Source organism: Boleophthalmus pectinirostris, unplaced genomic scaffold (assembly GCF_026225935.1).
Source record: "Boleophthalmus pectinirostris isolate CB_2022bp ecotype Guang Dong unplaced genomic scaffold, ASM2622593v1 HiC_scaffold_9, whole genome shotgun sequence".
NCBI classification, from domain to species: Eukaryota; Metazoa; Chordata; class Actinopteri; order Gobiiformes; family Gobiidae; genus Boleophthalmus; species Boleophthalmus pectinirostris.
In genome coordinates, this window is record NW_026571541.1 from 31,344,841 (window position 1) to 31,358,925 (window position 14,085).

General features: G+C 41.1%; 1 protein-coding gene across 1 annotated transcript in view; it reads left to right on the forward strand.

Annotated features, from left to right (window-relative positions):
- LOC110162892 (tripartite motif-containing protein 3-like) overlaps positions 1-14,085 on the forward strand; it is a 64,914-nt gene that overhangs the window by 25,949 nt on the left and 24,880 nt on the right. The window contains exons 2-4 of the mRNA XM_020927807.2: positions 7,914-8,083; positions 9,571-9,811; positions 13,920-14,071. Coding sequence (XP_020783466.1) covers positions 7,941-8,083; positions 9,571-9,811; positions 13,920-14,071 — 536 coding nt within the window. The 5' untranslated portion in view covers positions 7,914-7,940. The remainder of the gene's footprint in view (positions 1-7,913; positions 8,084-9,570; positions 9,812-13,919; positions 14,072-14,085) is intronic.

Consider the following 14,085-nt stretch of genomic DNA (forward strand, 5'->3'; position numbering starts at 1 on the left):
ATACTGTCATATTAAAGATAATTTAAGTATAATTGAATACAAAGGTGTATTTATTTAATGTGTTAAGACTCTGTGCCAAGGCTGCAACAAAAAGGATTTTTAAATGAAATATATTTATGAACTAAATCACAAACAAAACATCCACAGTTTCTGGCTTTTGGCTTTGCACGACTCATTATTTTTGGCTCATGATACAAAGACAGAGTACAGGAACTGACAAATAAGGATAAAAGGTCAATTTTGAGCTCAACAATGTTTATTCACATGATAAAGAAGGTCTCAAAATGATATTAACTCATTTTTGACCAAACACGATGTCACGGCGTTCTGCCTTTGTTGGACAGTCTTCATCTGTAAAGTAAATGAACAAAACATTTACTGTCAAAATACAACAGACAGAGACAGACAGGAAGAGAGAGAGGCAGGTGGTGTTGCGGTGGCCAGCTGTGAGTCCAGGGAAGGCGCTGACAGAAATGTGGGAGGGGCTTGTTCAAACTTCCTTTTCCTCCTCTTGCTCTCAAAGAAAACACGGCAGGAAGGATACTGTATTACAATATGTGTTACGTAATCCGTGCACCTTTGGTTACACATGTTTAAATGAGAACGTGTTTTGTCCTGGAAACACATTTACGTCGTTTTTATTTAGCTTAATTCACAGATAAACATATGGAACGTATGAATAATAAGAATAATTTGCTCTCCGGCTTGATATCTTTCAGTGTGATACAGATTGTTTTATTCGTACAAAGAAAATAAAGTCATATTTTTAGATATTCTGTCTACAACATGATTTACCATATTATGTTTCTGTTGTCTGCACATTGTAGAGAAGTTCACAGCCTTATATAAATGCTGTTTTCCAAGGCTTTTGTCGGGGGCAGTAGGTCAGCTGGGTTGTGAGTGTTTGTCCACAGATCTGAAGGTTGGTGTTTTGAATCCTCAACACAAGTATCATTGTTTGAGGTGTTAGATCTTCTGACCAATAGGTAATTAAAGTTCACACAAATGAGTGCTGTTATGGAGGTTGAGGCACCCGCTCCGTCGTCGTCAACAAGGACTGGTCTATTGAGACTTACAGACTGTGACTTTAAGAGTGTAGTTTCCAAGTATGGAGACATGTGAACTGGAACTTGAATGAACTTTATAATCACTCTTGATTAATACTTTTTGCATATATTATATATATATAAATATTGGTTCTTAAGGAAAAGTTAATCATGTAAATAAATGGATGTATTTCATCATATCTTGTGTTATTCCATCTTTGAACTGTTGATGAAGGTACATGATTTTAAAAAAAAATATTATTTAAAATGATAAAAATTAGCTTGGAAGGACTGACATATTTTATAGAAATAGTTTCCTTTCATTTTGAAGTAATATTAAAGTATTCAGAAGAAAAAAGCGACAAATTATGTAAAATCATGCACCTTCTACTTGTTTGCACAATTTTCCCTCTGTTACTTTTCCCTCCGTTACCATGACCTTTCTTAATAAAAAATCTCATTACTCAAAAAGTAAGAGGTTTTTCAGCCTAATCTTGTACCATATGGTAGAAAACTATATGAAGCAAATATTCAAACCAGTTTGTTAAGGATATGTAAGTGAGAACCAAGAGTTATCACTGTTTGTATTTATTGCCCAAAAAGTGCTCCATATTTCATTCCCTCCGTTACCGACATGAGTTTTTTTTTTTTTTTGAAAGAATATCACAGGTTTAACTTACCCTGTTGGAGTGTAACTCTTTCCTACATTCTGATACTTTACTTATTTCAATAGTCCCTCTAGTTTCTGAATAAGAGACATTTGAATGTCAAAAATCTGCCTGTTTCCCTCCGTTACCGCTTGACCAGACCCATTGTATCCTTGGGCAAGACACTTAACCTCCCTCCTTTGAGCCTTGAAGGTGGAATTGCTGTTTTTAAAAATGTGACCATTGCGAAACAGGATGTAGTGTTGTTTGCAGAGGACGTGATCACCTGCTGTGGCTCTTGTGGACTTGTTCCGCTCACATGTAAACACGTCAACCCTCTTGATGGAAGTTCCTCTACCCTGGTGTGGAGTAAAATACATTCCTTACATGAAACTTCTGCTGCTCGCCATCAATCTCACTGTAACAAAGCTGTTTTACTTCCACGCTTAACCACTAGATATATTGTAAAGCTTTATGATATGCTTGGAGACATTTGATCGTGCCTACATGGTTACAGTTCTGTCTAGGATCAAGTCTGTCCCGCTGAAGCAGACACTTTGGCTCCAATGGCACAGACTGGTCCAATCTGGAGCAGAAGGCACGATGTTTTTAATAGAGAGCCTTACAGAGAGAGAGATACATTTTGGATACTGTGTGAAATTGGAAGTTTGGCTGCATCAACATTTCCGCTTTTCAGTGTTTTTTGTGTCTCAGCCAAAGGTCTCCGTGCAGTTTAGCAGGACGACTGGTCAGGGAAGGTCAGCACATCTGTGTCAGGGCAGATTGAGGAGAGGAAGAGACGAAAGTGTCCTTCCTGTGCGTCCTCAGCGTCACAGCAGTGTCCGAGGGGAACCAGGTAAACAACAGGAAACGCCTCTTTCTGACTTCGCTCTGTTGCTGCAGTTGGCGATGAAATGGTTCCTTCCCTCAAACTATTTCCTCAGGAGATTTGTGAACCACTAACCTTCAGATCAGTGTACAAACACGCTTACCAACTGAGCTACTATCACCCTATTAAAGGTCGTATAGAGGATTTTTTAAGGGAAGAGAAATACAGCGACAGTCCTTTTTCAAACGTTGTGCATGCGTGACACCACCTTCCTCCTCCACAGCTTCCCTCTAGAAATAATTTAGAGACCGACACCCTCAGTTTTTAGACCCTTCGTCTGCTTCATTTGCGCCATCGCTGGAAGGAATCTCCAAGAATCACCTCAGTTTGTCTTCGCTCCTTTTCCCCTTCTCTTCTTCTTTCAGCGACCTCAAAAACCGGACTTTCTTTTGCGGCGAACTGGTCGTGGATTCTCGTCCGACATCGCAACAAACTTTGCGAGGAAGCTACAATTAGAAAAAGCCTCTAAGAACCGCTGCATAGTTACCCTAGAAACTTAGGTTGTCAATCAAACTTCTTAACAGCCAATAGAAAATGAGGTAGCCTTTTTTTCTATTGGCTGATGTTTATCTGGCCTCACTACATCCACAGTTTATAGATTGTCTTTTTTTTTTTTTTTTTGGTCATCATAATTAATCTCTGTAATGGTATTTTAAACTTCATTGACAATTTAAAACAAAAACAAAAAATCCTCCATACAACCTTTAACAAGCTCTTAACAGATTTTAAAGGGACAGTCTGGAATTTTGGACATAGGCCCTCATTTCCTAGTGAGCCAGAGTGTTGGAGACGTGTGGAGACACTTTTTAAAATATTCCATCCAGTCCTTGTATTTTCAGAAGTCGCTGGTGCTAGACTTGTGCATGTCAAAGGTCTCCGTGCAGTTTCACAGGAGGACTGGTCAAGGAACGTCAGCACATCTGTGTCAGGGCAGTTTGAGGAGAGGAAGAGCCAAAAGTGTCCTTCCTCTGTGTCCTCAGCGTCACAGCAGCGATCGGGGGGAGTCAGGTGAACAACAGGAAACGCCTCTTTCTGACTTCGCTCTGTTGAAATGTTTCCTTCCCTCCAACTATTTCCTCAGGACGGTCGTCTGCCACATTTGTTGCCACATATGGTGTAAAAAGCCTGACGCATCTCAAATGTTCATAGCTATCTCCTTCTCTAACCTTTTTGTGTCCATGGATATGGGAAAAACAAACACTTCGTTTCACAAAATCCACCAGTCCCTTCTGTGTGTCCTTTGAACGGCACATGCTGCACTTTTTAGTTGGCCAAAATCCCAGGATATTATGTTTAAAAATTGAGCTCAAAAACTGCTCAGTGCGTGAGCCAGGCAGCCGCAAAAGCAGCCAACCACGACGCTGCCATGGTGATAAAGAAAAACTAAATGATGGTTTTAATAAGGAGCTCAACAGAGAGAGTGCATGATGTTTTTAATAATTGCTGCAACAGTGTCTGAGCTGAAAGAGGCTCTTCTCTGTGAGTCCAGGGTCAGTGTGCGTCTGGTGACTCCCACTACAGACGGGAGGGGCAAACGACGCGGGACCTGACTTCACTGTGGAGGGAAGTGGAAGTGGCAAAGGCAGATATGCAGTGACTCAAGTCCGGAATGTTCGGGCGCTTAAATAAAAACTATGACTATGAGTAAGGAATTTGGCAGTGAATTTTAATTTGTGGTAAATAATGCTGAAACTTCAAATGCAGTTTGGACCAGAGCTGTTTCTAGACACTGTAGAGCATTGTTTCCCAAAGACTGGGTCGTGGGTCGCAAAAGAATTTTTTTGGGTCGTCTGAGATAAGATAAGATAAGATATGCCTTTATTAGTCCCACAGTGGGGAAATTCCAGTGTTGCAACGCGCAATTCAAGAACAGCAGGAAAAAATTTAACATGCAATAAAACCGATAATAGATAAAGGCTTAAAAATAATAAAAAATAGACTTAAAAATTATTATGCACAATGAAAGTAACAGTGCAGCATTTACAGAAATATGACTATGTTTATATACAGCATGTGTGTTGCTCTCTCCTCCTGCACCTTGGACTGGAACACGCTACAAAAACGCAGACAGGCCCACCTATCTCATTAGAAATGTTGAAATGTTTTGTATAATTTCTAATATTTTTGTAATTATTTTATTGACGATTTTGTTCCAATATTGCTGGTTCAGTTGAGTGTTGAAAAGAAATGTCCAAATAGGAGACTTATGGATCCTTTTATTGCTGCTTCAATTTCTGTTTTTCATTGTTTAAAACTTGTTGTTTAAAAATACTAATTGTTCAGAGACACAATCACTCAGTCAACAATAGGGATGAGCATTCGATGAAATTTTCTTAATTGATCATCGTAAGAATTAATGATGGATTATCGATTAATCATTAACGTTTTTATATTAAAATGATCATCATTATTATTACTATCTGCACTACTAATCTGCATAAATAAATTCAACTTTACGACATATAAACCGTAACGACTCTAGAGCCACATCAGCCCGTTTGACATTATAATGTGTTTAATTCAGTTTTGTGCAACTCTCACAGAAACGAAAACTTAAAACCGCATTGCTAATTTAAATAAACTAAGCGAAGATAAAACTACAGCTCTTGTGTCGCTGATGTGGTCAATTTCTGTCGGATTAAAAGACACGACTCAGGTGAATACAGGTTAGTGTGACCAGATTTGCGTTTGTCAAAACCAGGACACCGTACGGGGGGAGGGAGGTGGGGACTCGTCATCGACATTGCGCGACTCTCACCTGGTAAAACTTTTTCCCACTGGACACCGAAACATATGTGCTGCTTTGTTCACTGTGCACATGGACTCACACTTGTCCCGAACGCAATGAAAAGCGTGGAATTTCTTGTACAAATCATCGTTAAATACACATTTGTGCTTCGGTACGTTGCAGACTGACCCACTGTTTGTGTCTCGCTCCTTCTGAGTGCAGAGAGACACATGTACGGACCCGTTTGGTCACACTACACACAGCAACCTACATTCGGTTTGTTGATTAAAATTAACGTAATCGATGAAATTCTTAATGATCGATTAATCATGCCCATCCCTAGTCAACAATAAAATATCCTCATTAATGTTCAGTAATGGTAAAATCCACCTGTATTTTATTTTTTGATTTACGAATAACGTCTGTTGATTTAGGTTGCGAAGGTTTGTGACTTTTAAAATACGGGTCCCCAGAAAAAAGTTTGCGAAACACTGCTGTAGAGACTGTAGAGAATTGAAAGTTGTGATTGATCATATGAGGAAATGAACATCTACAGCTATTTTTTGTCATGTCGCCCACTTCTTATTTAAAGCAACAACTATTTTTTACCAAACAATAGTCCAAAATAAAAGCATGTTTATTGTTTACTGATAGGATCTTCATTCGCACAGACAAACATATGCTGTTCTTCCTGTGGTCCAGTTAAGATAATTACACACAAATATTTACTTTTCAGCCAATTTCATTAAAAGGCTGATCTGTGTTATAATGTTGTTTCCTCATCACAAACAGAGCTGGAGTTGTGTTTTCTTTCATTCACACATGTTCAACACACAAATCCTGCATATTTAGGTCGAGTTCTTCTCTCACTTTCTTGCTGTAGCATGTCCAAAGGTCTAATTGGGTTTTCATGACTAAATGAGAGGTTTTGATAAAGGATTTCTAGATGATTTGCCCTCATAATATTTTTAACAAAGGAGAGTAATGAGGAGGATCATTTATCTTTCTCTTTAATCCAGCTACTTTAATTTCTCAAACATGACTCTGGTACCAGTTCCATTCAGGCTGCTGCTTTGTATGATCTGTAATCTTTCTTTATACGTCCACTGCAGCATTTGATTATGTTTTTTCAGTATTATTATTTGCCATTATTGCACTGAAAAACATTAAAACATATGTCCTTACCAGTGAGGGAACGTAACAAAGTAAAAGTAGTAAAATACTGTACTTAAAGGTGCATTGTGTGACTTTTCTGGTGGGAGGGTTCGTCAAATTCCTTTCCTCACAGAGATGTTTTTGCTTTGTTTGGAATGTTTCACAGTATGGCATAAGGCTGAATGAATTTCACAAAAAATTGAATTGTGATTTTTCCGGCAGATATTGCGATTTTGATTTCATCCGCAAAGTTTTAGTGCACATGAACATTTGCAAATATCACAGAAACTTACATCGTACCAGAGTCCTGCACTGACGATTTGACGCTGGACCGTTTGCGCACATTTGTTTACGTTTTGCACAAATGAAACTTAAAACCAAATGACTAATTTCCAAAACAGGATTTAAACAGGACTAAAACAGGATGGAAACAGGATGGAAACGAGTCTAAAACAGGTCTAAAAAAAGGTCTAAAAGAGGACTAAAAGAGCACTGAACCAGGACTGAACCAGGACTTAACCAGGACTAAAACCAGGACTAAACCATGTACAAAAAAGTACTAATACCAGATGGAAACAGGATGGAAACAAGTCTAAAACAGGTCTAAAAAAAAAAGACTAAAACAGGACTGAAACAGGACGGAAACGGGACTAAAACAGCACTGAACCAGGACTAAACTACGTCTAAACCAGGACTAAACCAGGACTAAACCATGTATAAAACAGTACTAATACCAGATGGAAACAGGATGGAAACAAGTCTAAAACAGGTCTAAAACAGGACTAAAACAGGTCTAAAACAGGACTAAAGCAGGACTAAAACAGGACTGAACCAGGACTGAACAAGGACTAAACTTCGTCTAAACCAGGACTAAACCATGTATAACACAGTACTAATGCCAGATGGAAACAGGACTAAAACAGGTCTAAAACAGGTCCAAAACAGGTCTAAAACAGGTCTAAAACAGGACTAAAACAGGACTAAAGCAGGACTAAAGCAGGACTAAAGCAGGACTAAAAGCAGGACTAAAACAGGACTAAAACAGGACTGAAACAGGACTGAAACAGGACTGAACCAGGACTGAACCAGGACTAAACCAGGACTAAACCAGGACTGAAACCATGTATAAAACAGTACTAATACCAGATGGAAACAGGACAAAAACAGGATTAAAACAGGACTTTTTTCTGTTCTTTTTTCCTGAGGTAGTTGTGTTTTTTGTTTTTTTTTTAAACCTCTGGCTGTTCAGTTCTTACCTCCGTACCATTTCAAGCTCTTCATTGGACTCGCATGACCTGAATTGCAATAAATAACTGGAAAAATTAGGGTGTTCCAATCCTTGTGACAGTGTAGTGTATTTTTGTCATATTGTGGATGTGTTTCTCGTGTCATTTACCCCTGCGGCGTTCGTATCATTGCTCAGCGTCTCTCCTCTCGTGTCTCCTCAGGTGTTGGAGGTGTCCGGGCTCCTGTAGATGTCCTCCACCATGGCCAAGCGTGAGAGCAGCAGCAGCCCCGTGGTGAGGCAGATCGACAAACAGTTCCTGGTGTGCAGCATCTGTTTGGACCACTACCACAACCCCAAAGTCCTGCCATGCCTCCACACCTTCTGCGAGAAGTAAGTCACACGCGCTGTCCAGAAAAACACACAAACACGAGACGAAACACAGGACAAAACACCACGACAGAATCCGCGTATGTTCATTTGTTTTTCAAAATAAAACCAAAAATAAGAAAATGAAAAAACTACAATTTTGTTCATTATTTGTCTCCAAAACCAAAATGACCAAACCAAATCATTATCCGTTTTTCAGTTTTCAATTTGGTGTTTAAATGAATATGTTGGACTTCTGCACCGCATCCGGACTGAACCAGGACTGAACCAGGACTAAACCAGGACTAAAACAGGACTAAACCAGGACTAAAACAGGACTGAACCAGGACTGAACCAGGACTGAACCAGGACTAAAACAGGACTAAACCAGGACTGAACCAGGACTAAAACTGGACTAAAACAGGTCGAAACCAAGACTGAACCAGGACTAAAACTGGACTAAAACTGGACTAAACCAGGACTAAAACAGGACTGGACCGGGACTAAACCAGGGCTAAAGCAGGACTAAAACAGGACTAAACAGGACTGGACAGGACTGGACCATGACTAAAACGGGACTGAACCAGGACTAAAACAGGTCGAAATCAGGACTAAACCAGAACTAAACCAGAACTAAAACAGGACTAAAACTGGACTAAAACAGGTCGAAACCAGGACTAAACTAGAACTAAAACAGGACTAAACCAAGACTGAACCAGGACTAAAACTGGACTAAACCAAGACTGAACCAGGACTAAAACTGGACTAAACCAGGACTAAAACATTACTAAAACAGGACTGGACTGGGACTAAACCAGGGCTAAACCAGGACTAAAACAGGACTGGACTGGGACTAAACCAGGGCTAAACCAGGACTAAAACAGGACTGGACCATGACTAAAACGGGACTGAACCAGGACTAAAACAGGTCGAAATCAGGACTAAACCAGAACTAAAACAGGACTAAAACTGGACTAAAACATGTTAAAACCAGGACTAAAACTGGACTAAAACTGGACTAAAACAGGTCGAAACCAGGACTAAACTAGAACTAAAACAGGACTAAACCAAGACTGAACCAGGACTAAAACTGGACTAAACCAGGACTAAAACATTACTAAAACAGGACTGGACTGGGACTAAACCAGGGCTAAACCAGGGCTAACCCAGGACTAAAACAGGACTGGTCCAGGACTAAAACGGGACTGAACCAGGACTGAGTGTTGGGACGGTTCCGGAGGTGCGCCCGCGTAGACTGTCGGGTGGTCAGGATTCAGACTGGGACCAGATCAGGACCAGGACCTCAACACAAAATTGAAAACTGAAAAAACAAATCGTTATTTGTTTTTTCATTTTGGTTTTGGAGACAAATAATGAAGAAAATAGGTTTGTTTTTTTTTGTTTTCTTTTTGTTTTTTTAATAACGCAAATCCAATCACAATCACAGTACAGAAAAATCAATTAATTAGAACGCGGTACATCCTGATCTGACTCTCATTGTTGTTTTCCAGATGCCTGCAGAACTACATCCCTCCCCAGTCCCTGACCCTGTCCTGCCCCGTGTGCAGACAGACCTCCATCCTGCCGGAGAAGGGCGTGTCCGCTCTCCAGAACAACTTCTTCATCACAAACCTGATGGAGGTTCTGCAGAGGAACCCCGAGAGCAGCCAGCCCGAGGCCTGTAACGTGCTGGAGTCTGCCAGCGCCGCCATCGCCGGGCAACCGCTGTCCTGCCCCAACCACGAGGGGAAGGTACAACCCCCCCACCACTATCTGTGATTTCATATGAGGGCTGGGACGTATGTGAAAATATATGATCACTATTCAGGATGGGACAGTAAACAATAATATCGTTTATCGTGATAAAAAAGTGTTGGCAGTAATTGTTCGTGGGATATTTTCTATAATCGTGAGAATCGCCAATTTATCACCAGAATGTGCTGAAAAAAACTACTAATTCTTGATGTTTGCTGAAGTAAAGGTGATCAGCAGTAAAATGAAGACTACGTACGTATGTGCTGTTTGGAATCGTCTTGAATTTGGCGCCTCATCTCTTCTAATCACGTGTTCCCAGTGCGCTTGGAGTTTTGTGTCAGTGGGGAAATGATGAAAAAGAGGTCTGGTTGTCCGGGCTATTAGGGGCTCTGGATTATAAAACGCACTGTCATTAAATGGTCTGTTTTCAAACTTTCTTCACAAATAAACCGCACCAGACTTTAACTCTTTCCCCCCTGGACGCCTACTAGGAACAACCCATACATATGTTACTAGTTCTACCCATAGAGCATAACTGCATAAAAGAAAACAGACTTCCACGAGTGATTATAAATGATTTTTACACTCATGAACTTAATTGTAACACAGACATATTTGTATCTCTGGAAACCTTAGACTCTGAACTATTCATTTATGGATGTTTAAATGTGATTCAACTCATTTATAGGTGTATAACAGCTCACTGAAAATGAGAGTTTACCTGGTCAGGTGCAAACTCGAAAACAAAAAACTACATTCAGCATCTGATATCTGCATGTTCTAGTACTATATTCATAAAAAAAATTAAATATATACTTTGTCAAAGTATTTAACAGATTTCATATCACAGATACAGTACAGCCAAGTGTGCACCTGTTTTTACCTGTTGTTCACCTGTGTGCACCCAATCATTTTTTTCCATTTAACTTTTCAACTCATTTAACTTATTCAAATTTTATTTATTCAACTCATTTAGCTTATTATAATATAATAATATAATAATAAAACTCTTCCTCGTCAGTGTGTGTCCAGTATTTGTCATCTTCGTTATTTTCTCGTGCGCAGAGCTCCGCATAAGCGTTTTTTCTGTAGCGATTCTGTATACATCGCATCTTGGAAAAAAAGACTGAAATATTTTTAAAGGACTGGCCTGGGCAACATCCAGATTTCAGGGCAATTTTGGTTCATAATCGAGTATAAAGCTCAGATAGTTTGTTTGGATATCGCAGGACTCCACACAGACGCATCAGCGGCATCTCACCTTCTCCCCGAAAGTCCGTCGCTATCGCTGTTTTCCACTTTATAATCAACTTCAACATCATCACTTTGAAATCTATAAAAGTCACTTTCTCTCAACTTATCCATAAAATACGTCCGCTTCTCATTATTTCTAAAACTGTGCGCCGCAGCGCCGCGATCTTTCCATTGCACGTGTTTCGTGTTGTGTTTTTTCCGGAAGCTACAATCGTCACTACTTCGATTAACTTCGGAAAAAATCTGCGAAAACATATCCTTGAATCCTATTGGTCAGTCTAGTGTGGGTTGTAGTGGCCCCCACCTGTCACAGTCTCTGTTTAAATGTGAAAAACCGAGCCATTTCTAAAGGTCGTCAAATCTCGTCTTTAGTGATACGGCGGAGGTGTCAAAAGTCGTTATTAAGGGTTCAGGTGGTCGTCAAATGTCGTCTTCATGGGGGAAAGAGTTAAAGGAAACACAACAGTTGGATGGGTCAGTGGTTTTGTTTGTTTGTCACGTTCACGGTGACTCTGGGCTTTGTTCAGTTGCGGCGTGTAGGGAGGTGCTGTCTGGGATCGCTGGATTGTCGGCGTGTTCGCAGTGACTCAGTTGTTCAGTCGTGTCTAGAAGCGGCACATTGCGCTCGCTTTTTCGGTTCGTTCCTCCGTTCCGTTCCTCGTCCGTGTGGAGTGATGAGTGTGGCTGCGGGCGTTTTTCACTGTCTGCTCCGTGTGTGTTTGCGGCTTTTGTACTTTACTGAAGTCGTTCTGGGACGCCCGAGTGGATTCGTGTATGAGGCGCTCTGGATTGCGGGGCGCGCGGCCATTTTTTGATGGGGTTAGAGGCTTAAAATCGCGCCTAATATCCCGGAAAATACGGTAATTGTTGAATAGCTGAATATAACGAAACGCTACAATGACATGGAGATGAAGAAAACTGGGTCTGGGAAGTTGTCATCGCATCTTTCCAAACGTCTTCCTGGTTTGTGATGTAAGCGTGAGTAGAGCTTATAGCCTGGGAGGGAACTACATGGTTTTTGTGACTTGATACTGATATCCGATATTTGGCCTGCTGCTCTAACAAGCAGTGTTTGCCGATACTGATATTTAGCATTTAAAATCCATAGCGAGGCCCACAGATATATTAAATTAAAGTAAAGCTCACAAATAACTTTTCCTTTTTGTAAAATTAATAACAAAATGTATTTATTCAGGGCATGTTTGTGTAAACATTCAGCCGTATAACGCTCTTCTATTTCCATTGTTATTAGTTTGTTCAGAAAGGTCACACAGAGAATGGGACAGTACAAAAAAAAAAAAAAACTGTATTGAATATTGTCACAAAAGGAGAAATTCAATTTGTCAACTGGAGAAAAGTTAGTTTCAACCAAATAAATAAAAATAAACTTTTGTCCAGTTGACAAATTGAATTTCTCCTTTTGCCATGGATTCTACCTGGACGACGGAGGGATTGAAAATCAGTATTGATATTGGCAAATCTGTATTGATATCCACCGATACTGATACTGGAACCGATATATCTCCCATCTCCACCTACATCTGCATTAAAGGTTGTATAGAGGATTTTCCAAGGAACGAGAAATCCAGCGACTGTTTGTCCTTTTTCAAATGTTGCGCATGCGTGAAACCACCCCCCCTCCCCTACAGCTCCTACGTAGAAACGCCTCCTCCCTCCTCCTCCTTACGCCAGAAACAGGTTTGTTTACAGCCGGTGCGCTGCACATGACTTGTAAACAACTAACTACAGTGTTGGTTAGGCAAGACGGAGAAGTGAGGAGCGGGGGGAGCGGGTGTGCGGACATTTCGTTCGCGGACGAGAAGTGAGGAGCAGGGAGAAGAGCGGAGCAGGGAGAGGAGAGGAGAGAGAGGAGAGGGGAGCGGTGCGCGGAGATTCCGTGCCCGGAGAAGTGAGGAGCAGGGGGAAGAGCGGAACGGGCAGCGGGGACAGGAGCAGGAAAGGGGAGCAGAGAAGGTTGCGCGGAGATTCAGTGCGAATGAACTAGCTACAACACGCAGCAGCAAGCGGACTCTTTCTTTGCCTTGAAAATTACGTTTTCAGACATAGGATATCGCTTTCGTGTCCTGAAAAAACGTTTGTCTAGCTCTTGGAAATAAAGTACGTTTTCATAATAAGCAGAAGTTTCCTGTCCAGGAGTAATTTGTGGACCAGTGCGTCAGTCTTTAGACTCTGCGTCTGCTTCAGTTGCACCATCGCTGGAATGAATCTTCAAGAATCACCTTAGTTTGGCTTCGCTGCTTTTCCCCTTGTCTTCTTCTTTCAGCGACCTCAAAAACGGACTTTCTTTTGCGGCGAACTGCTCCTGGATTCTTGTCGCCATTGCAACAAACTTTGTGCGAACTGCGAGGAAGATATAGGTCAAAAAAAGCCGCTAAGAACTGTTGCGTTGGTGGAGTAAACAGCGTCTGTGCGGCTTGCGTCTGTGGACTGCGTGACAGTCGTACGTAAACCACGTACCGGCGGCGCGCAGGCAAGTCAGTTACGCTAGAAACGTAGGGAGATTGATTGACAGCCTGTCAGCTCACAGATAACGAGGCAGTGTCGTTATCTATTGGCAAATGTTTAGCCCCACCACATCCAGAGTTGATGAATTTTTATTCTCTTTTTTTTGGTCATCATAATTACAAGGCTACTGCACCTCTATAATGCTATCATTGACAATTTGAAACAAAAAAAAAAAAAAAATCCTCCATACAACCTTTAAATATGCATATTGTCAAAAGGATGAGATCACAAATCCTAAGTCTAAGTCTTATTTTGTCCACAAGTTTGGCATAAAGATGAAATTCATTTTGGATATGAGCCTGACTCCTCCGTGCGCCCCCTGCAGGTGATGGAGTTCTACTGCGAGTCGTGTGAGACGGCCATGTGTCTGGAGTGCACTGAGGGGGAGCACCGCGAGCACGTGACGGTGCCTCTGAGAGACGTGCTCGAGCAACACAAGATGGCGCTCAAGAACCAGCTGGACACAGTGAGAAACAGGTACAGGCTGGAGC